The sequence below is a fragment of the Cricetulus griseus genome, chromosome 2 (assembly GCF_003668045.3).
Source record: "Cricetulus griseus strain 17A/GY chromosome 2, alternate assembly CriGri-PICRH-1.0, whole genome shotgun sequence".
Lineage (NCBI taxonomy): Eukaryota > Metazoa > Chordata > Mammalia > Rodentia > Cricetidae > Cricetulus > Cricetulus griseus.
Genome location: NC_048595.1, coordinates 177,830,927 through 177,854,218, shown reverse-complemented (window position 1 = coordinate 177,854,218; position 23,292 = coordinate 177,830,927). Strand labels below are relative to the sequence as shown.

The 23,292-nt window shown below is 43.9% G+C and overlaps 1 protein-coding gene across 1 annotated transcript in view; it reads left to right on the top strand.

The window, feature by feature from the left end:
* Pde6a (phosphodiesterase 6A) overlaps positions 1–23,292 on the top strand; it is a 65,672-nt gene that overhangs the window by 26,639 nt on the left and 15,741 nt on the right. The window contains exons 7-17 of the mRNA XM_027402631.2: positions 1,520–1,586; positions 4,712–4,759; positions 5,236–5,385; positions 5,844–5,987; positions 8,586–8,651; positions 8,783–8,929; positions 9,871–9,978; positions 12,870–12,979; positions 15,233–15,320; positions 15,485–15,585; positions 15,924–16,031. Coding sequence (XP_027258432.1) covers positions 1,520–1,586; positions 4,712–4,759; positions 5,236–5,385; positions 5,844–5,987; positions 8,586–8,651; positions 8,783–8,929; positions 9,871–9,978; positions 12,870–12,979; positions 15,233–15,320; positions 15,485–15,585; positions 15,924–16,031 — 1,137 coding nt within the window. The remainder of the gene's footprint in view (positions 1–1,519; positions 1,587–4,711; positions 4,760–5,235; positions 5,386–5,843; positions 5,988–8,585; positions 8,652–8,782; positions 8,930–9,870; positions 9,979–12,869; positions 12,980–15,232; positions 15,321–15,484; positions 15,586–15,923; positions 16,032–23,292) is intronic.

Genomic DNA, 23,292 nt, shown 5'->3' with positions numbered 1-23,292 from the left:
TATCAAGTCTACAAAGAAATTTAAGTCCATGCAAAAGGAGCGTTCAAAAAAATAAGAGAAAGACATGAATAGAGAGTTCATAAAGGCAACCCATACAACAAAACACATTGATATAAGGAAGACCCTACCAGAAATGCTATAATTCAAAAGTGTGAACACACTAGGTATTGGCAGGGACATAGATCAAAGGAAACTGTAGCATATTACTGATGGGGTGTAAAGTTGGTACAATTGCTTTATAAATTAAAAATATATATGTCTCACCACTCAATATTTTGGATACACACACCACGATATACACAGCTAAATTAGTGGTGCTGTTTCACCTAATCTCAATTGGGAAAGGAGCTAAGAGGTGACCAGCAACATGTGAATGGATAAATTGTTCTACTGTGTGTGTTCAGAAGGGAAACTGAACAACACAAAAAAGAGGCCAAACAAAACAACAAGCATTGAATAATTCCTTCCAAATGAAGTTGAAAAACAGGCCACTCAGGTCAGAGAGTACAGGGGAGAAGAGCCAGGTGGGAGAACTCTGCAGAAAAGCAATATAATTATACTCAATGATGGTTCTTCTGGGTTATGGAGAAGGCTGGAGTTGAGAGGGGCTGGGGCTTCCAAAGTGCTGACACTGCTGTTCTTGACTGGTGTGGGATTTCTGAAATGTTCACTTTCAGCTGTGTGTGTGTATGTGTGTGTGTACATGCACATGCGTGTACTTTCTAGGCTGGAGGCTAGTAAGCCTCAGCCACCCTCCTGTCTCTAAACTGCCCCCTCCCACCAGTGCTATGTTGACAGGTATGTGCAACTGCACTCAGCCTCTTACATGGGTTCTGGGGATCTGAAATTAGGTCCTCATGATTATACTCAAGCACCCTCACCCTTTGAGCTTTCTTTTCAGCCCAACGACACTTTCTAATGAGTGAAGATGATTGTTTACCATTTTTTTTCTGAATGTGTGTATATATATTTTTTCCTTACAATAACCGAGCAAAAGTAAAAAGTCTTGGGTCTCCTCAAAGAAGGGGACACATTTCGAGAAGGGCATTGCCAGGTGACTTTGTCGTTGTACCAATACAAGGTAATGAGACTCTGATATTACTAGATGATACATCTTATGGGACCATTGACATATGTGTCCCACTGTTGACTGAAGCACTGTTATACAGCAAGTAACTGTAAGAACAGGAGCCGTAGTGTTGCTTCTTAGAAGTGTTACAGTGTTAGCTTTGTGCTTAGTCCATGGCGGGCACTCACTGCCTCTCCACTTCATGGGGAAGGATGACAGGGCTTTTGCTCCATAGTCAGCAACAATCAGTGGAACGAATGTTTTGATAGTTCAGCCTCATGGACAATCATGAAAATGTTCTATTCCTGACTTTCTTGTCTATTTCTGGACGTGCAGTAGATGGCTGGCCAACCTTTGCAGCTGAGGCAGTGGGGGGCTGTGCCAGTGTGAAGCAGAGAGACACAGTCCCTGACTTGAAAGTCACTCTTGATTTGTCTTTGGCCTTTACAGGAACCCACCTGCTGATCACTGGGCTCTAGTGAGTGGTCTCCCCACTTATGTGGCCCAAAATGGTCTGGTAAGTGATACGACTTGGAAGGGTAAGAGTATGATTCAGTAGGACAGCAAAAAGATTTTGAATCAAGACAGTGAGGAAAATAAAGGCTCATGTTTCTGTTTCAAACCAGAGTTTCTTGTTTTTCTAGTTTACTCAACAGCCAATCCACAGAAAAGAGCAGATATTTGACCTTTCGGGAAATTAGCAAATATAGATAAATCATTCTTACACAGAAAGGTGTACAGTGTCACTGACAATAAAAACTTGAGTAAATATGTCAGGGCCAATGTCATGACTAGATGATCTACCAGGATCCCCAGATACCAAGAACCAAGCTCTTAACCAGACTTAATTGCCATTCCCAGCCTCTTCCTCCTACCCACATACACATCAGAGCACCAGTGTCTTTCCTCCTACCATGCCTATATGACAAAATACCTGGCCAGGGACCTTATGCAACTTTCAAAATCATACCCCCAGTGACCTATTTTCTCTAATTAGGCCCCGACTCTCAAAACAGTACCACTAGTTGAGACCAAGCTATCAACCCAAAAACCTGTGGGGGACTTTCCATATTTAGACCGGAAGAATGTCCCATCCACTCAGGGTCAAGGGTGAAGTAATGGTGTGCTGTCTCCTATGTCCCAAAGAAGGGTCCTGTCTGGGACACCATCATCACCATAATCATTAGCTATGTCCAGTTTTAGTCTATGGCAAAGCAGTCCACCATGGTAACCAGGTGGCCAGAAAACCAAAAGGAGACAGGGAAATGAGGTGTGGGTTCCAATATTCCCTTTAAGGGCATGTCTCAATAAGTGGAAGGGCACCTAATAGGCCAACTCACTTCTTAACAGTTTCTGCTGCTTCCCAGCAGGGTCTCGTTGGTGACCAAGCTTTTCACCCATGAGCCTTTGGGGGCCCTCAGTATCCAGACTATTACATGCAGACCTGGTGCAGAGGTTGGGAGCAACATGCTGTATGTGCTTAGAGTTACAAGGATATTAATTAGGTTTGAGACAAGAGGACATTTCAAGGTAGCTTGAGAGGGAGGAAGGAACCAGATCTCATGGGCCTTGGATGCCACATCGAAGGCTGGGACTTTAATCCACAGGTGACTGGAGACAGACTGAGAAGAGTACAGTTCAAGTAAGAGGTGACAAGAATCTCAAAGAAGGGGGCAGGGGGTGTGGCTCAGGTATAGAGTGCTTGCCTGGCAAGCTTGAAGCTCTGTATTTCATTAAACTAGTCGTGGTAGCCCACTCCTGAAATCCCAGCACCTAGGAGGTGGAGGCAAGAGGATCAGAAGTTCAAGGTCATCCTTGGCCACTTATCGAGTTTGAGTGCAGCCTGAGCTAAAGGAAACTCTCAAACAAATAAACAAAAACCAATCTTGATGAAAGCAGACAGCCACTCACTAGGTACTAACAATGACCCAGGACCCAGTTAAATGTGCTCATTTAATACAACGTCAACAGAATGAGATGCAGAGAAGAGGGTGCAGGGTCAGGTCTCACACTGAGAAGGCAACGCTGGCAGAACTTAGTGACTAAGCCAGAGGACAGAGGAGCAATACATCAGAGTGAGCTTCAAGCTTCCGGACAGGCTAGACATTGTGGCTGTTGAGCTGGGGTATCCAATGACAAGTCCCTTTCAGTCAAGAAGTAAAGACATCTCCCAGGAGCACATCCAGCAGGTGGATGAAGAGACAGTTCTGATACCATGGAGAGAGGCGCCAAGATAGAGGCGGAGAGTCTCAGGGTCAGACAGTACTGGAAACCACAGGTACAGATTGAGGCTCCAAGGGAGAGTGCATCGGGTGCAATACCGGGAGATGCCAGGGTTTCCATAGCAGATGGAGAAAGACGATTCTGGGAAGATCAAACAGGAGAGAGAGGTCAACAATGTTTGGAGACCCAGGAGAAGCAGCGCCATGGTAACCAAGGAAGCAGTAGGTGGGACCACATGCATGTAGCACAGGAATCTGATAAGAAAGAAGCAAACACCAGTGTGAGGCCCTTGGCAGCCCCAGGGAAAGCAGATTTGGTAACAAAATGGAGGCAGAAACTAGCAAGAAGGCAACTGAGAAATGGTGGTCAATGAGCAGATAGAGAATGTAAGAGAAAGGAGGAGAATGCTTGTCTGGGTGGTTGCTATGGTGATTGTGTCAGCTGAAGGAAGCTTAGAAAGATTGTGGGAGAGATTGGCGCATGCCCTGGGTTGAGGGGAAACAGCCCTGAGAGAGGGCAACAATGAGGAGGGAGCAAGGGCATCTGATGGACGCGGTCCTTGCAGAGGCTAGAAGGGTGCTACAGTGCATGGGCAGTACTTAGAAAAGAGCAGGGACAGCTCTCCCTCTGAGACCAGGCAGCCTACCTCTGCAACAGGCAGTCATGGCCCATGTGAGGACATTTTGAGAACTGAAAGAAGGCATCCCTCTGCAAATGGATTTCAGCACTCACCCAGATGTCTTTGTGAAGTGTACACACTACACAGCAGCACACAGTGGCCCCATTATCAGTGCTCCAGAGGGATCAAATTGATGTAGTCTTCAAGAGAGAAATCTAGCGATATAGAATCAGAGTCAAAATACTTTTTGTTTCTTAATCTACTTTACAGCCCGAGGAAAGAATTCCTTCCTGTCAAACAGACAGACAGAACTCTAACGTAACCAAGCCAGAGATGTTTAGAGTTGCTTTGTGGAAAATGCTAGTAACCTCAGTCCTTAGGAGGAAGAGGAAGGTTGGCTCCAAATTCTGGGCCAGCCAGGGCTGTGTAATGAGATTGAATCCTCAAAAGAAAACACACACACACACACACACACACACACACACACACACACACACACACACACACACACGAACACCCAAATACTTAACAAAAGAACATAGAATGGGATACTATGCAGTTGTTAGTAATGATGGCTGTACACTTAGCTTCTAAAGCCTAGAAATGCCTTGAGAATGCAAGAGAAGTAAACTCTGCCAGGTGACCTTTTCTACCTGGTAACCTCAGTAATCCTAAGCCATTTTGAATCTGTCCACCTGATGAGGACACCGATGCCTTGGGCACAGATGCATTCTGAATAGTAACTAGGACTTGTAGGCTTTTGCTCTTATCAGTTAGATTATTCCCCTCCTATCTTGCAGATCTGCAATATAATGAATGCACCTGCAGAGGACTTTTTTGCATTCCAGGTAAGCTATTTTTATTTGTTCTCTTAGCCATGAGACCTCTCTCTCTCTCTCTCTCTCTCTCTCTCTCTCTCTCTCTCTCTCTCTCTGGAAAGAGCATTAGAATACACAAGGATCTGCCTACTCTCTTGGGAAGGGGGAGAAGGCTCTAATTGGTTAAATTCCAAGGTCCCTTTCAATTTCAGGATATGTGCATCTTTTCTGACCTTGCAAACTTTCTGACCTCAGGACCAGTGCTTAGGCTACTTCCTGTCTGGGATGTTTCTGATCCTGGCACCTACCATCATAGGAAAGGGACCTATAGTTCCTGGCATAGGGAGTTGACAGTGTTTGCAGGCAGCTAAACCCACACAAGATCTGAGCTCTGTTCTCTCAGAGCTGAGCCAGGCCATCCAGGTCCAGCCACAGTCCCTAGTCTATCCCAGCTACCCATGCAGCATGGAGGTGGTGGAGCCTGCAGCCCTGCTGTTCTCTTGTAGAAAGAGCCTCTGGATGAGTCTGGATGGATGATTAAAAACGTTCTTTCCATGCCGATTGTCAACAAGAAGGAGGAGATCGTTGGCGTGGCCACGTTTTACAACCGCAAAGATGGGAAGCCCTTTGACGACATGGATGAGACCCTCATGGAGGTGTGGGATACTGGGTGGACCTTGTCTGGTGTAGTTCAGAGTCCACCAGCTTCAGGTTTGGCCTCAAGAGCTATGTGGTGAGACCCTAGTTTGCTGCCTGACCACCAGAGGGGCTGGGAATCCTGAGGAGCCTTGAGAGCCACTTTCTTCTCCATGCCCCTTCCTCACAGCCCTGCTTCACTGTTTGTAGTGGTTTTAGGTTCACATGAGAACAGATAAGAAAGCACAGAGCTCCCATGTACTTCCGGCTTGCTCCACACATTTCCTGTTGAAACATTATTTTTTAAATAAATAATTTAAAATGCATTTACATCCATTATTTTATCACAGCCTGCCTGCCCCACACAGCTTTGCAAACACACTTTATAGCTGAGAAAACAAAGGTCTCAACAGTCTTGCCCTCAGTCAGCACCAGGACTCAGGCTGCCACCACCTCTTAATTCTTTCTTTCCTTGCAGTCTTTGACTCAGTTCCTGGGCTGGTCAGTCTTGAACCCTGACACCTACGAGTCCATGAACAGACTTGAAAACAGGAAGGATATCTTCCAGGACATCGTAAAATATCACGTGAAGTGTGATAATGAGGAAATCCAGAAGATCTTGGTATGTCTTCACTTGTTTCATCTCAGTGTAGAGTATGCCATGGAGATGTGCCAGTCTGAGGCCAGGCGTGAAGCCCGTGAGGCACAGCCTGGCATAAGTGGGTTTCAGCCCTGTCTCTCCCATGTAGCACAGAGATGCAACAGGCCTCAAAGCTAAACGAATGGGTAGATGAGCACCAGAGAGTACCCATTAATGACTGCCCGAGGACTGCCCACTAATTTGTGGTCTGACCCTGGCTTGACAGCACTATAAACTCCACACCCCCCTGGGCTCAAGACTGACTTGGCACTAGAGACAGGGGCAACCAATCTTGGCCCTTATTCTGGCAGTGCGCTTTTTTCTGGCAAACTCTCAGAGCTGTTTCTCAGAGCCTCCCTTCCATGGGGTCATTCACGTAAAAGTCCCATACATAGGACAGAGTTTGGCGAGAAGAACAGTCGTTCAGAGAGAACAGGAAGCCTTCCCATAATTATACCACTTTGTAATTTAGGGATGAAGATGAGGGTCAGTGGTGGAGAGCTTGCTTAGAGTCATGAAGCCCCGGTTTGATCCTGAGTGTAGCACAAACTAAGCATGGTAGAGCACACCTGCAGTCATGGCTCCTGAGAGATGGAGGGTCAGGAGTTCAAAGTCATCTTTGGTTGCATAGTGAGTTTGAAGCTAGCCCGAGCTTCATAAAATTCTGTCTGAAAACAAAATACAGTCCACACAGCAAATTCCCATTTACGAGAATATGTTTGAGCCTTCACATACATTAGCCCTGTGGGGAGCAGGGAAGGCTTTCTTACCTAGTGCAGGGATAAAGAAATTGAGGCCCCCAAAGAGGGAGAGAACTTGGCCTCAAATAACCTAGTATGAGAAAAGTTCTCACTTAACCTTCATCAGGAAAATGAACTACTTTTCTTATGGATGGTTCAGGAGGTGGTGAGCACCCCACCAGGACAGTATCTCATGTATCAGGCGTGCTGTCATGAATGGGGAAATGGATATGAGAGGATGGGTGATTCATTGTTCTTGGAGAGGTTGGTGTTAAATAAACCAAGATCCTACAAACTGAGTTAGTCAAATGGCTTGGAATATGATACCCAGCTGGTAATATACATCACACATTGAGACATCCCAAACTAATGTTCTCAGAGGTCTCCCCTCCCCTCCCTTCCCTTCTCCTCTTCCTTTTGCTTGCCTTGCCTTGCCTTGCCTTCCCTCTTTTGTTTTGTGAGACATAAGTTGTCCAGGCTAGCCAATCCTGGTACCTCTGCCTCCCTGTGCTGGGGTTACATTGCATTCTGGGTTTTCTTTGCATTGCTTTCTTTAGAAAAAAGACTCATATACCCCTGGCTAGCCTCAGACTTGCTCTGTACTCAAGAACAACCTTGAACTTCTGATCCTCTTGCCTGTACCTGAGATTATAGGTGTGCACAACCATGTCTAGGTTACACAGTAACCCAGGTCTTCATGCATGCTGAGTAAGGTGACCCATATCCACTGACCTATATCCCCATCTCAAGACCAGTTCTTAATCTTAGAAGATGTCAAAGAAAATCTTATTATTTCTTATTCATTGATGGTCAATTCATAGAAGAAAAACCAAGTTTAGATGAAATACCTTGTGGTTTGCTTGACTCAGGCCAAAAGGCCAGCCAAATGCTGGATACATGGACCAGAAGGACATGTAGCCTCAATGAACCAGTTGGAAGTTAACAGATTTCACTTTGAATCAAGAAATCAGAAACAACTGTTCCCTTTGATCTGGCACAGGAAAAATAGACCCAGAGAGGGAACGAGCTTGTCTAAGGTCACACAGCAAATGAAATAACCAAGACAGTGACCAAACCCTCATTATTTGCAGTCATTAGTAACAATAAGAATATAAATAGCAATATTATTTTGTTAGTACTATACTGTGACAATACTTTACATCCTACATTGCATGTACTTTTCTTTGTTCAGGGATGGTTTTACTATATAGCCTGGGCTTCTCTATATAGTTCACAGTGCCCTCATGGCTAAGATCCATCTGTGACAGCCTCTGAGTGCTGGGATTACAGATGTGTTCCACCATGTCTGGCTAGTTCACATATTTTGTTTAAAAACAAGAATCAGGCATGGTGGAGCATGCCCATAATCCCAACACTCAGGAACCTGAGGTTGGAGGATGGAATGTTGTAGGCCAGCAAACCTGAGCTGGCCTGGGTTGCACAGTGAGACCCTGTCTCAAAGACAAAATCCTGGGAATGTAGCTCAATGCTAAAGTGCTTGCCTTGTATGGGCAAGGCCTGGTTCCAACACTGGAAAAAAAAAAAAAAAAAGACTGCACAGTCAAATGATCAGTTATAGGCTTTTATTATCCCTACTTAGCAGACGGCAGAATCAAGATTCAAAGCCATTCAGTAACACAGCTAGAAAGTGACAGCCTGGATTTGAATGGAGGTCTCCATGGCTCTGAAGCCCAGGACTCATTTTTGTCAACAACTGCTGAACAGCAGCTTCTTAGTGGGAGCTTCTGCTGGAGCAAAGTGAAAGTGGGATGTGGAAGTTTCCTTGGGTTCTTGAGGCAATAACCTATTGCATTTTCTCTGCTGTTTTGGGGCATGGCAGAAAACCAGAGAGATGTATGGGAAAGAGCCCTGGGAATGCGAGGAGGAGGAGCTGGCTGAGATCCTGGTGAGCCACCTGACCCTGGTACAGTAGGGCTTGGGCATCCCTTCACCCTGCTTGGCTTCTCTCAGCAGACCTGGGGGAGGGGTCCGAGAGCATACCACATCCCTTAATCACCGGACCCCACTCCAATCCAGCAAGGAGAGCTTCCAGATGCTGAGAAATATGAAATCAATAAGTTTCACTTCAGCGACCTGCCCCTCACAGAGCTTGAGCTGGTAAAGTGCGGCATACAGATGTACTACGAACTCAGAGTGGTGGACAAGTTCCACATCCCGCAAGAGGTGAGGCCCAGAGCCACGCATCCTTACTGCACCCTGCAGCCCCTTTAAACTCAGCGCTCATCATGTAGTCCAGCCCAGCCCAGCCTTGAACTTGTGGCTGTTGGTCCTGCCTCAACCTCCTGGGTGCTGGGACTCCAGGTGGGAGCTACTACACCCAGATCACTGCTCTCCCTCCCTCATCTCCCTTTTTCCCCTCCCTCCCTCCCCTTTTCCCGGCTTTAAAAGAACAGCTTGGTCTGTGGAGCCTGCATTTGGCATTCAGAGTATGTGCCTAGGGGCTGGATGGGTCCTCTGTTACAGAACTCACTGCTCTCCTGGACCGAGGTCCTGAAGATCTTATGTGGGCAGGCGATACTAGTTAAGTTCATGGAAACAGGCCTCTTTTACTGCAGGATTCCTTACAAAGTTACACTGTGGGAGAGTGTGTGTGTGAAGGAATGGGTGCACAAAATCTTCTAGACTTATAGTAGTAGCTTTCAAAGCATCACCCTCGACCACATCAGTATGGCCCAAGACACTGTTGGGCTGGCCATGTGCTTTACACACCCAGATACCCCCACAGACCCAGCGGCATGCTACCAGCTCTAATGAATCTGACACTAATGGGCTAACAGGACCTCCAGTGATTCAGAAGTGTACCCCAGCTTGAGAACCAGGGGATTAAACAGTTTTTTCTCCCAGGACAGTGGCACCCCAGGCACATTTAGGAATCACTGATAAAGCTCAAGCTGTGAAGGATATGGGCAGCTCATGGTTACCTTGTCTCTAACACGTGCTGTCATAGTGTTGAGCAGTAGGTTGCTTTCCTAATACTTCTGCATCTGTGGCTGCTTCCCACTGTCTGGGTCAACAATGAGGTTGGAAGACCTAGGGTCTCCCAAGGGAGGTCCTGGACACCTGGACAGGTGCATGCTTCCTCACTGATGTATATGTGTTCACAGGCCCTGGTACGCTTCATGTACTCACTGAGCAAGGGCTACCGGAGGATCACTTACCACAACTGGCGGCACGGTTTCAATGTGGGGCAGACCATGTTCTCCTTGCTGGTGGTATGGAGGGCTTTGGGGTGGGGGACTTGGCAACCATGGCAAGGCCATTTTTATTTATTGACTTTTAAGAATTGCAAATTTCTGTATAGGACTGTAGCTTAATGATAGAGTACTTGCTTAGGAGGTTCAATTCCTAGCACTGAAGAAAAAAAAGGAATTTCAGAAGTAATACCAGCATAAAGAGAGATTCATGAATAAGCCTGTATGGTGGGGCAAGTCTATAATCACAGCACTCGGGAGGCCAGGGAGAGTTAGCCTGCAGCACCTAGCAAGACTCTCTCAAAGCACAAACAACAACAAGTTCCAAGAACAGACAAATGTACAAATCTTACCAAATTTTCTTTTTGTATCACACACACACACACACACACACACACACACAGCATACATGGCATTTATATTTTTATGACCAATGTAATAATCTATAATATTTTATTTGAAAAATATATATCATACATTGTTATGTTCTTCCATTATATATGCCAATCAGATTCTTAAAATTTCTTATTTTTATTTTCTGTGGATATTTTGTCTGCATGGTACACCAAATGTGTGCAGTGTTCAAAGGTACCAGAAAAGGGCATTAGATGCCCTGGAGCTGGAGTTTCAGGCTGTTGTGAGCCACCATGTAGGTGCTGGGAATTGAACCTAGGTCTTGTAGAAAAGCAGCCAGTGTTTTTAACTGCTGACCCATCTCTGCAGCCCCAAGATTCTTTTAGTATACCCATATAAAACCCATCTCCTACTATATGAAACATAAAATTTACCACTGAAGTCATTTTTAGGTGTACAATCCAGTGACATTAAGTGCATTCACAATGTTGTACTGTGTTTGCCACGATCATCTCTAGGACATTCATCTTCTCAAACAGCAGTTCTGTATCCATTAAACAATAATGTCATTTTTCCTAGCTCCTAGGCAACCCCATTTCATCTTCTCTCTATATAAACTTGATCACTCTAGACACTGTTCTAAGTGGAATCAAAGCACTTGTTCTTTTGTGTCTGACTTATTTCACTTAGCATAGTGACTAAAAGGTTCATTCAATTAGATTTTTATTGCTACACAAAACAGTTGTCCTTTTCGATTTCTGTGTGTAGGGAGATTGCTCTAGGACACCTCCTCAAAGGAAAATTTCAAGTATGGTCAAGTCCCTTATATAAAACAGCAGAGTATTTGTGTGTAACCTATGCTTCCTGTATATTCTTGTTTGAGATAGGGTCTTGAGATAGAGGTCAGTTCAACCTTAAGGTCAATTAAAAAATATCATTTGGCTCCACAACTGATTGGACCCATAGATATGGAGCCCATAAATACAGAGGGCTAACAGTAATTGCTGTACTAAATTTCTTTATTCAACACCATATTGTTGAATATGAAGGTTCTTTTCTAATTGTTTACTATGACAAGCATTGCTACAATGTCTTTGGATGGCCTTGGTATGTTTGTGTCAATATTTTTGACTCAAAAATTTCAGAGCCCGTCATATCTCATTGAAAGTGTTTCTCTATATAGGTCATGCTGCAACTCCTGCTGGCCTCATGCGCCTTGTCTACATTCCTTCCCCTCATGACTAGCAACACCTAAGCACTAGGGCTTGGAAGCAGAAGTTCTAGCCCAGTCACAGAAAGTGATGACAACAATCTTAAATTTGGCTTTTCTTTCTTTCCCTTCCCTTCTGTCTCCCCCCAACCCCTACCCCCATCCCCAACTGTGTGTGTGTGTGTGTGTGTGTGTGTGTGTGTGTGTGTGTGTGTGTGTGTGTGTGTGTGTGATACAGGGTTCAGGCTTACCCTAAGATCTCTATGTAGCTTGAAGATGATCTAGAACTACTGATCTTCCTGCCTCTGTCATCTTAGGCACGCAGGCATCACCACGCCTGGCAATATGCGGCTTACTTCACAGAGTCAGTATCAGCCCTATAGAGGTCTCCCCACCTTCACTTCAGCCTCAGCACAAACAAGAGTGAAATATTTGAAGCATCCCCAGAGAAAAATCCTTCCAGGTGTGCCTTGACTGGTAGACCGGGTTTGGAAAGTTGGCTTAACAAGTCTGGCCATGTTCAAAAGCTTCAGAGTGACACAATGGCTGCAAGGTTTTCTGTGATCATTATGCCCAACCTCCTCCACCTCCAGAGCATAGATACAGGGGTCCAGTTTGGATGACATAGGACTAGGGCGCTCAGCATCCCTGTTTACCTGGGAACTTTCTCAGTTCAGTACTGAAACTATAGCCTGAGTAGAGCAAACCACTGGTCACCCTGTAGAGCTGGAAACAGAATGACATCAGACCCATCTGGGGACACAGCTCCTTTGGTAGAGTTCTTGCCTAATGTGCACAGATCCCTGGGTTTGATCCCCAGCACCTTATAAACTTCGTGTGGTGGCACATGCCTATAATTTCAGCACCCAGGAGTGGAAGCAGGAGGACCAAAAATTCAAGGTCATCTTCAGCTACATAGAGAGTTCTAGGCCAGGGCCTACAAGACAGCTTAGTGGTAAAGACACATGATGCTAAATTTGATGAGTTGAACCAGCTCCCAATAGTTGTCCTTTGGCCTCCACAGTTGTGTTGTGGCACATACAGGCACGTGTATGCACACACACACACACACACACACACACACACACACGGAGAGGGGAGAGAGAGAGAGAGAGAGAGAGAGAGAGAGAGAGAGAGAGAGAGAGAGAGAGAGAGAAGTATAGAAAAATTTTTTTAAATGAGTTCTAGGCAAGCCTGGAATATATGAGATACTGCCTCAAAAACAAAATAAATAAATAAATAAGCAGACTTACATGTGTAGGCTCCAGCCTTGCCCTCTCCACCTATCTCTTTACCTTGCTTCCATTTCACTAAATAGTAGTGACTTATACCTCTACTATCCTTCCAGACAGGAAAGCTGAAGCGATACTTCACTGATTTGGAGGCCTTGGCCATGGTCACTGCTGCCTTCTGTCATGACATCGACCACAGAGGCACAAACAACCTTTACCAGATGAAGTGAGTCAGCTCTTACTATACCCTACTCCCCCATCCAAATAATTACCCAGATATATACAATCCCTGGGCTGGCTACCAGGGAAAGGCCCCACTGTCCATAGCCTCCCACTTTTCCTGCACTTAGGATCTAGGTTTAGTTCTGCAGTAAACAGAATAATGACTCTAAAAATGTCCATATTCCAAATCCAGGAGCCTGGGAATGTTGACTGACACTTTTCAGTTGTGATTAAGTGGAGGAGCTTAAGATGCGAACCAGGATGATGTGCAGGGCTCCTGCAGCCCAAAGGGTCCTGGTGAGGAGGAGGCAGGGAGTTAGGAAGAGCTAAGGTTCATCTGCTGCCTTTGAAGATGCCGGAAGGGCCTACCAGCAAGGAATGCAAGTGGTCTCTAGAAGATGGCAAGGACATGGGAAACAGACTGGCTCTTCCAGGGTCTCCACTAGGAGAGCACCTTGGAACCCACACTAGCTATCTGAACTCCAGGACTGAAAGGAGGCACACTGTATTGTTTTACACCATTAAGCCAGTGACAGTCTGTTATTGTAGCAATAGGACATTAAACTTTATATACTTTCATTCTTCCTGTCTTATGTGTAGAACTAATTTGAGTCAACATGTTAGGAATTGTAAAAGTTCATTCACCTTCTACTTGAAATGTTCCTGGGGTGATGAGCTGTATTTAAAAAGACTACTACTACTTATTACTACTACTACTAATAATAACAAAAAAGACAGCCCCCATCCTAACAAAATTTATATTCCAGTTGGCCTCTGGGGCATTGTTCTTGAAGCACAGTCTCATTGAAACTTTATGATAGGCTTTGAGCTGGGTAGACCAAAGGTGTTACCTCAGTGTCCTAAGTAAGTTTCTGGTGCTGTGATAAACACCATGACCAAAAGCAACTTGGAAGAGAAAAGAGTTTATTTCATCTATAACTTACCATCCGTCACTGAGGGAAGTTACGGCAGAAACTTGGAGGCAAGAACTGTAGGTGAACTTTTTTTTCCCACTTGCCAGTTCCCAAATAACCAACATGGAGGCTTAAAATTATTTATAAATACTTGTTCAATAGCTCAGACTTATTACTAACTAACTCTTACAACTTAAATGAACCCATTTCTGTTAGGTTGTAGAAGAGTGTTGCTTACTGGCGTGTTCCTCAGGCTTCCATCAGCTACCTTTCTTATACTTCCCAGGACCACCTGCCTAGGGGTGGCAAAATCCCCAGTGGCTGGGCCCTCCCACATTAATAATTAATCAAGAAAATGCCCCCTCAGACTTGCCTACAGGCCAATCTGATAGAGGCATTTTCTCAGTTGAGGTTCCCTCTTCCCAGATGACCCTGGCATGTGTCAAGTTGACAAAAGACAACAACAAAAACACTAAGCAGCTCACTCATGCTACATGAGAACACTGAGATTCCACTCGGGCCCATGGCCTATAAGGCATTCTGGGCACTAGAATTCATGCTTCCCCATCTTCTCACTGTCCTAGGGCACTCCAAGGACCATTTTACACTTTACACAATGGGGCTCTGAGCACTAGGCATAACATTGTAAATGTTTAACAGATATTTATTCACTTAAAAAAATTTCTTTCTTGTGGGAATTCAGTGATTTCCCCCTAAAACTTGGCTATCTTTAAAACATTGTTCTCTCTCTGTGTGTGTGTGTGTGTGTGCTTGTGTGTGTGTGTGGAAATAGATAGCTCTCTAAAACAGTGTGTGGCCTTGCATATCCTTGTATCCTTTTCTGGGATAACAATGTCAAAAAGAGTCTACTACGTCCCAGAAGAGGCTCTCAGTTGCTTGTGAAGAAAGGCAAAGACAAAGTTAGGATATTTGATGTTTGCTCATCTTCCACTATTTTGTTTTTATTTTGTGCAAGACCCTTCCTGCTTCTTCCCCACCAGCATCTGCCTACAGAATTAGGAGATGGCAGGACTGGGTCATAATGTCTTTTTTTTTTTTTTGATTTTTTGAGACAGGGTTTCTCTGTGGCTTTTTGGAGGCTGTCCTGGAACTAGCTCTTGTAGACCAGGCTGGTCTCCAATTCACAGAAATCCACCTGTTTCTGCCTCCCAAGTGCTGGGACTAAAGGCATGCACCACCACCTCCCAGGGTGTCATAATGTCTTTAGTCTCCATCTTGGTCATTCTATGTTGATCTTCATATTCTCTTTCTCTCTCTCTCTCGCCCTCCCTCCTACCCCTTCTCTTCCCCTCTCTCTCCCTCTCCCCCCCTTTCTCATTTAGATCACAGAACCCACTGGCCAAGCTCCATGGGTCCTCCATCTTAGAAAGGCATCATTTGGAGTTTGGCAAAACATTGCTGAGAGATGAGGTAGGATGACTCTCGTCTCACAGGAACCCTGCATGAGCACAGGCATCCTTTGTGCCATTGGCTGAGGTTGTCATTGTCTTTCTATCATTTAGGGTGGCCACCAGAAGAAGAGTGACTTTACTACTAGTGCCATTTCTCAAAACTTGTCTAATTCTTTTCTTTAGAGCTTGAATATCTTTCAGAACCTGAATCGCCGGCAGCACGAGCATGCAATCCACATGATGGACATTGCAATCATTGCCACAGACCTGGCCCTGTATTTCAAGTAGGCATTTCTCCTCACTTTAATATTAGCAATGATTATAGCAGCAAATTCCATAGTTCCTAACTGATCTTTGTTCTGTGACAGGTCCAACATGTCATCCCTGTAAGGTAGATGCTCTTACACCCATCCTACAGGGAAACAGATCCACTAAAATCACATAGATCGGCAGCATCTAGTCTAGAATGAAGTCTTTATTCCAAGGCCATAGTTTTTTGCCATGTTGTTTTGTTAACTATGTGAATTTAATAACCTCCCCATCTAGAACAGCCCATGTTAGCAGTCCAGCTGTTGTCAAATTCCTATACTTGATCTCTTTAACACACTGGTGTGTGTTTCAGGAAAAGGACGATGTTCCAGAAGATTGTGGATCAGTCAAAGACATATGAGAGTGCCCAGGAGTGGACCCAGTACATGATGCTGGAGCAAACACGGAAGGAAATTGTTATGTGAGTCAAGGCAGGGTTAACTCTCACCTGCCTGGGGTCCAGGGGGTGGAGGCTGCACCCTCAGATCTTGCTGCTCTCAAAAGAGCCCTGGGACACTTGCAACTTTAGAGGTCCCTCACATTTGAAAACATGAAGCTATGTCTAAACAGGATGGTACAAGTTATGATCTGTGTTTAACTTTTATTTTAGCACTGAAAACACAAGAGAATATATTGTTATTGTTTTATATATCTGCATGAAAAAGCATACTATTTGAAGTATTTCAATTATAAACTCTAGGATTTGAGTAGCAAAGTGATAAAGTATTCAAGTTCTGAACAAAACATGTACTAATGATAGACTACAAGCCCAAGGACCTGAGTAAAATTCCCAGAAACCACATTAAAATAAAGACAAATATAACAAAGCTCCTAGCACTGGGGAGATGGAGATAGTTGGATATCTTGGGTTCACAGTCTGGGCTGGCCAGCCAGCCATCCTAGCCTTGTTGAGCTCAAGGCCAATAAGAAACCCAATCTCAAAAAACAAGGTAGATGGCTCCTGAAAACAATATTCACAGCCGCTGTCTGACTCTAGATACATGCAGATGCACACATGCATACACATGAACATACGTGAACACTCACAAACTTTTTAGCATCTGTAATCCCAGCACTCCTATGGTAGGTAGATGGGTGGCAGAGTCGGAAAAATCATTCAAAATTCAAGGACTAGCTAGCCTGGAGTATGCAGCCACCATGAGACACCTTGCTTTAGCACGGTGGAAGGCCAGAACTGACTCCTGGAAGGTCCTCTAACCTCCACACCAGTGCTGTGGCATGCATGTGTCCCCACTCATCCCCCTGCACAGAACATCTAGAAAATTCTGAAACAGAAGGATAATAGGGCAGTTTAGCCTTAAACGTAAGTAGGTACTGAAGTCAATAGGGCAGTTCTACTTTGAAGGACTGCATGCTCTTAAAGGGGATTTTCTATCTGTAGACAAGGGCATACACATTCATACACAGCCTTGGGACTACAGAGTGGCTAAAAAGTCAGATCCCTGTCTCACTCTATACATCAAAGAAAATTCCAGATGAAACAATTTTTAAAGAATTGGGGAGTGATGGGGAAATTAAAAGAAATACTTTCAGAATAAATTTTTCTAAGACCTGACATTCATAAGTTGTGAAAACAAAACAAAACAAAACAAAAAACAATTGGATAATTTTAACTATTTGAAAAATCAAGAATCTCTGCAACACACACACACACACACACACACACACACACACACACACAGAGAGAGAGAGAGAGAGAGAGAGAGAGAGAGAGAGAAAGACAGAATTCAAGTGACAGGCTGAGAGAAAGTATTTATGGTACTTCAAACAGAAAAGCAGTTAATTTCCTCAGTTGGTGTTAACACAATTCAATAAAAAGGCCAAATCAACAGAAAAAAAGACAAAAGGCTCACACAGACACTTGCCAGGGAAAGGAATTACAATGATCTGTAAATGAAGATGGCAGGACACATTCCACACACTGGGAGAAGTACAAAGCAGAGTTACAATTAGGCCATGTTTTACCCCTCCTCTTGGCAAAGACTCTACCTCGCCAGGGTGGGAGGGTAAATAGGTATAATCCTTATGGAGGACAGTGGGACACTACTGTCCGTGAAGCTGTGGCCCCAGACTTGAGAGAACACCTTAGCTGTCTTCTGAAAGCAGTTTTCCAGTTGAAATAAAACTGGGGCTGGAGGGGAGAACGTGGGGCAGGGAGGAACAGGAGAGGTCTATTCCAATCCTTTGATAAATCAAGGCATCTTTTCTTCAGTCTCAGTAAAAAGTGTGTGGCTTCAGTTGTTTTTTGTTTATGTTGTGGCTTTGTTTCTGATGGCACTGATTAATCTCTTTAACAACCACATCTTCCTTGTCCACAAATTTCAATTCGTTCCTTTTCTGGACAAACTGCACATTTTCAAATCCTTCTATGCTTCTTTCTGTTCCTAGTTCAAAAATATCCAGCAATATCTATGACATCTTGAAATTTCCTCCATCAAATTAATTAGACCATTACTTTTTGTTTGTTTGTTTGTTTGTTTGTTTGCTTTCTGAGACAGGGTTTCTCTGTGTAACAGCCCTGACTGTCCTGGAACTAGCTTTGTAGACCAGGCTGGCCTCAAACTCACAGAGATCTACCTGCCTCTGCCTCCTGAGTGCTGGGATGAAAGACATGTGCCACCGACCGGAAACCTTGAGAACACTGTACTGTCCATTCGTTTATCAGCATTGTGGTCTTCTGAGTGTCCATTGGAATCGGGCACTGTGCTTCGATGGCCAAATCCTGGATTTACCAACCTGCTTCCCCAAACTCAAATGTCTCTCACAAACCAGTTCCAAAGACTTAAGCATGACATTTTTCAGGTGGTCACAATGCCCTCACGCCTGGTACCACCCCTAGTTTCTCTTATGTGATTTTGACCAAGCCAGTTGAGAGAACAACTTGAAGGCAAGAATAATATGGCTATAATCCCGGGTTTGGGAGGCAGAGATGGGATTGCAGCAAGTTCAAGTCCAGTCTGAGCTACTTAATGAATTTGAAGTAAGCCTGGGCTAGATAGCAAGATCTTGCCTCAAAACCACCAAAAAGTTAAGGGACTATTCTGGATGTGGACTCTTGCTGAGCCCTGGGCACTTGGGCAGAACACCATGGCCGTGGGAAGGTCTGGTAGAGAGGCTTCTTCTTCACATCACAGAAGACAGGAAGCAGTGAGAGGGAGGCAGAAGGACTCTGAGCAAGCCACAGCCTCCAAGGACACATATAGTGACCTTCTTCCTCCCACTAGGTTCCACCTACTAATGCTTCCAGCATTAGGGCCACCAGCTTGGGACCAAGCAGCAAACATCTGAGCTTGTGAAGGACACTTCATATCTAAACCCTAGCATTGTCAGGATTGCAAACGCCACTGCTCAGATACAGCAGCTCCACCTCTAAGATTTCATCACCACACATTCTCCTACTTGTGTACCAAAGGTGCATGGAAGTCTCTGCCGCATGACTTCTAGTCACAGAGAAGACTGGAAACAACTTACACTCCCACCAATCAGAACCCAGGCAGGCTAAAAACTTACAGTGCTTTTCACAATGAACTATCAAGCACATATCATATCAAAGATATAAACAAACACACATGGACAGGACTTTGGTTATTGTAAAAGTCAAGGTGGTCTACCGAGCAGTGTCCAGACTCCAGGGAACCCAAAGCCTTCCAAGGCATGTCTGGGTGTGGTAATCAGTGTTCTCTTTCATAATACTAATCTTCCTGAAAACAAACCAGAAGCTTAGGCAAGGCATTCCCACCCTTCTCCTAGTTGACAAAGTAAAGCCACATTCTTCCCTTTCTTGATCTGCCTACAGGACTTTGGCCCAGGTGCAGGAGCCTCTAGGCCATAAAGCAAGAGGAACTACCAGAATACCAACAAGTTACAAGTACCGGTGTCTTCAAAGCCCCTTTTGAAAGACATGTTACAAGCCTGAGGAAGGGCTTTAGGCCTCCCTTGTCTTATATAACATGATAAAAACTTACTTTCCTCTATATTCTCACAAGAACACTTTTTGACACAGGATGTGCAGGTTTCTTTCTCTGTGGTCCCTCACAGGGCATCCTATAATTGATTCACTGCTGAACTATCATCTGCCTGCTATAACTATTATCTGAACTATTAGAGTCAAATCTAACAAGGGCTCTTCCTATGAGAACACTCTCTCTCTCTCTTTCTCTCTCTCTCTCTCCCTGCTGGAGATGAAAATCAGGGTCTTGGCACATGCTGAGACAAGGGCTTTACTTCAGAGTTTCCCTCATCCCTGCCTTCATTTCTGTGTAAGTGCTGCACACTAACCAATTGCACCACTGCAGCAATCTCCTGCCTTCGTTTGTGATGCAAATCACATGTCTAGGCTTCTCATATTTCAAACAAACGTATGAGTCAGGCAATCTCACGACTTCCTCCTCAATCCCTATCATTTTTCATAATGGCTTATAGAACTCTGAGAAATATCTCACATTTGCCAGTTTGTGTTGGAAGATGGAATGGCTACAGACAGATAACCAAACAGAGAGTATATAGGAGCAGTAGATGGCGGCAACCATCTTCTTAGCATGCAGGTGTCCACTAGCCTGGAAGCTCACTCCATACCATTCAAAAGGTTTTTTGGTTGTTGTTTGCGTTTGTTGTTTTCTGAGACAGGGTCTCACTATGTAGCCCTGGCTAGCCTGGAACTCGCTACTTTGCTAGAACTCACAGACTCCACCTGCCACTGCCTCCAAAGAGCTGAGATTAAAGGCATGTGGCACTACTTCTGGCTCAAAAGTTTTACTATACAATTCAATCTGTAGCCATTCTTCCCCTCTCAGAAGACAGTGAACAGGGATAAGATATCCAGTCCTGAGATCAGTCGGTCCTCCTGGTAATTGGCTCCAATCCAAGGCTGTCTAGGGGTCCCATCCCAAGCCACCTTATCAGCATAATGTAAGGTCAATCATAAGGAGCTCACTGGAAACAGGACACTAATACACTCAGGGGATTTTAAGGCTGTAGGAGCTGTGTGCAAGGACTTGAGGACAAATGCCAACTGTATTTCCTATTATACCCCATTATATGCAATATTTTAAAAAGCAAAACAAAGGCATTAGAGGTGGAGGGTTTTGTTCTTGACCATTTAGCACATAGGCAATATCAAGGAATGTTCCATTTAACAACCATGACTTTCTTCAGAGGGTGTGTCACTATCTAGGGACCATATCATTAGAGCAAAGACATCCTTAGGAAGTACTGATGTGACAGATTCTGTTATTCTATTTATTTATTTATTTATTTATTTGTTTGTTTGTTTTATTTTAGTTTAGATAGGGTTCCTCTGTGTAGTCTTGGCTGTCCTAGAACTCACTCTGCAGACCAGGTTGGCCTTGAACTCATAGAGATCCATCTGCCTCTGCCTCCTTCATGCTGGGATTAAAGATGTGTGCCACTATTGCCTGGCTGGTTTTGTTTGTTTATTTGTTTGTTTTTTTATGGCTGAGGGAATCAAATCTCTTGATGTTAGGTAAGGACTCTCTGGAGTTACACTATAGCCTAGGTCCTTGCTTGTCTGCCTCTCTGCCTGCCTGCCTGCCTGTCTATTATGGGTCAGTCTGTCATCTATCTAGTTCCTGTTTGTGCTAGTCAGTGTTCTGTTGTTGTGACACCTGAAAGGGGAAGCTCTATTGTAAGTCATAGTTTTAGGCACTTCAGTCTGAGGTTACTTGGCTCTGTGCCTTGGGTCTGTAGTAGCATAGTATGTCATGATCATACCATGTGGCATAGGAGGCCTGACTTCTTTCACCCTAACCCCACCTTCTGACAGTTCCACCACTGTGCAAGAGTGCTGTGGGTCAGAAACCAGGCCTTCAGCACACAGGCCTTTAGGGAACATTCAAGATCCAAGCCATAACACTATTTGTCCATCCATCCATCCATCCATCCATCCATCCATCCATCCATCCATCCATGTATCCATCTATTCAACTGTCCATCCATCTGTCTACCTGCCTATCCTACATACCTGTACATATACCTATGTCTACTTAGAATTAAAAATAAATGAGAAAAACAAAAGGGGAAAGTACAAATAAAAGACTAAATAGATGTCATTGGGGTACACTATAATGTGCTTACTGAACTGAAAAACTCCAGATCAGATTCTGATGTGGCTGTTTCAGTTGACAGCAAAAGCCTACCATTTCCAGTGATGTTATAGGGCAAACATTTCCATAAATTAAATGAGTTAAATCTCATTGAAACTCATTATGATATAAAATCCCTTTATAAAAATATAACCCTGGAAAGGTTAATTAATAATGTTTCAATTTACCTGCCCATTTTCTATGCTATGCTACTATATTACAAACACAGTGCTCTTGAAGAAATGTCAGAGGTGTAATTAATAGTCCTCTGAGAAGTCTTTGTTCTGTCTTCATGGCATGGATCCCAAAATGAAGGAAGCAAGACTCTAGGGTTGGTTTTCAACAAAATGGAAGGAAAGTGTAATTGAACTGTCAGCAGATGGATCACTCAGTGTAAACAGGATGACGCTTAACAGTTAACTCAGAAAAATTCAAAGAATGAGTAATTTGTTGTAATGGAAAGCTTTCCATTTCCAGGGAATTTATAAAAATGAAAAATGCACATAAAATAGATGCTGATTGTATCAGTTTAGCAGTAGGAAGTATTCACCGTTACCTAATTTTTAAAATCCCACTCAGCTGGGCACATGCCTTTAATCCCAGTGCTTGGGAGGAAGAGGCAGATGGATCTCTGTGAGTTCAAGGCCAGCCTGGTCTACAGAGTGAGTTTCAGGACAGCCAGGACTACACAGTGACACCCTGTCTCAAAAAAACACAAACAACAAAACAAAATTAAAAGACCCCTATCTTATCTCACTGAGATGAAGTTCCAAAATCAATCACTTTGAATATCAAATAATTATTTATAAAAATAGATAATATATTTTGTTCTTTGGGCTAACTGTATGACTTAATCCAAAGGGGAAAAATTAACATTTGAAGGCTTATGGTCAGTGAAAAAAAATCAGAAATAATTAAAACTAATCAAAGTATTGGTTGCAAATGGGTGGTCAGGAAAGATTATAAAGTGCTTACCTGTGTACACAGATAAAAACACATATCCATATATGTATCCATGTATATACAGACTTACACAGTTCTGTAGAAGTCAAGTAGAAATACAAGTTTAAGGAGAAAAACATGTTTTTCTGATACAGATGATGAAGGTTGGTATCGAGTTACCACATTCTTTACATTCCTTTGGATCTTGAAGAGTGAGGTAACAATTTTCTTTTGCTGTCAGGTTTTATAACGCAATGCAAACAAGATCCTTGCAGATATTTAAATGTATGATGAAACAGTTTCAACTGTCCAAGAAGGTTCACATTTTTCTTAACTATTTAAGTAGACCTTCAGTGAACATGGTTTGAAGACCCATAAAACAGGGCTTGACAACCTTAGCACTGATGTGTAGGGTTAACTCTTTGTTGTGGGACTGTCTTGTGCCCTAGAGGATGTTGAATAGCATCCTGGGCTTTACCTACCAGTTGCTAGTAAAAGGACTTTCCACCCCATCTAAAAAATGATTTCAGACAAGGTGACAAGGATGCTGGGGCAAAAACCTCTGTGACAAAGAAGCACTGCTGTGAGGCAATTTCAGTTGCATCCATTGATCTCTAC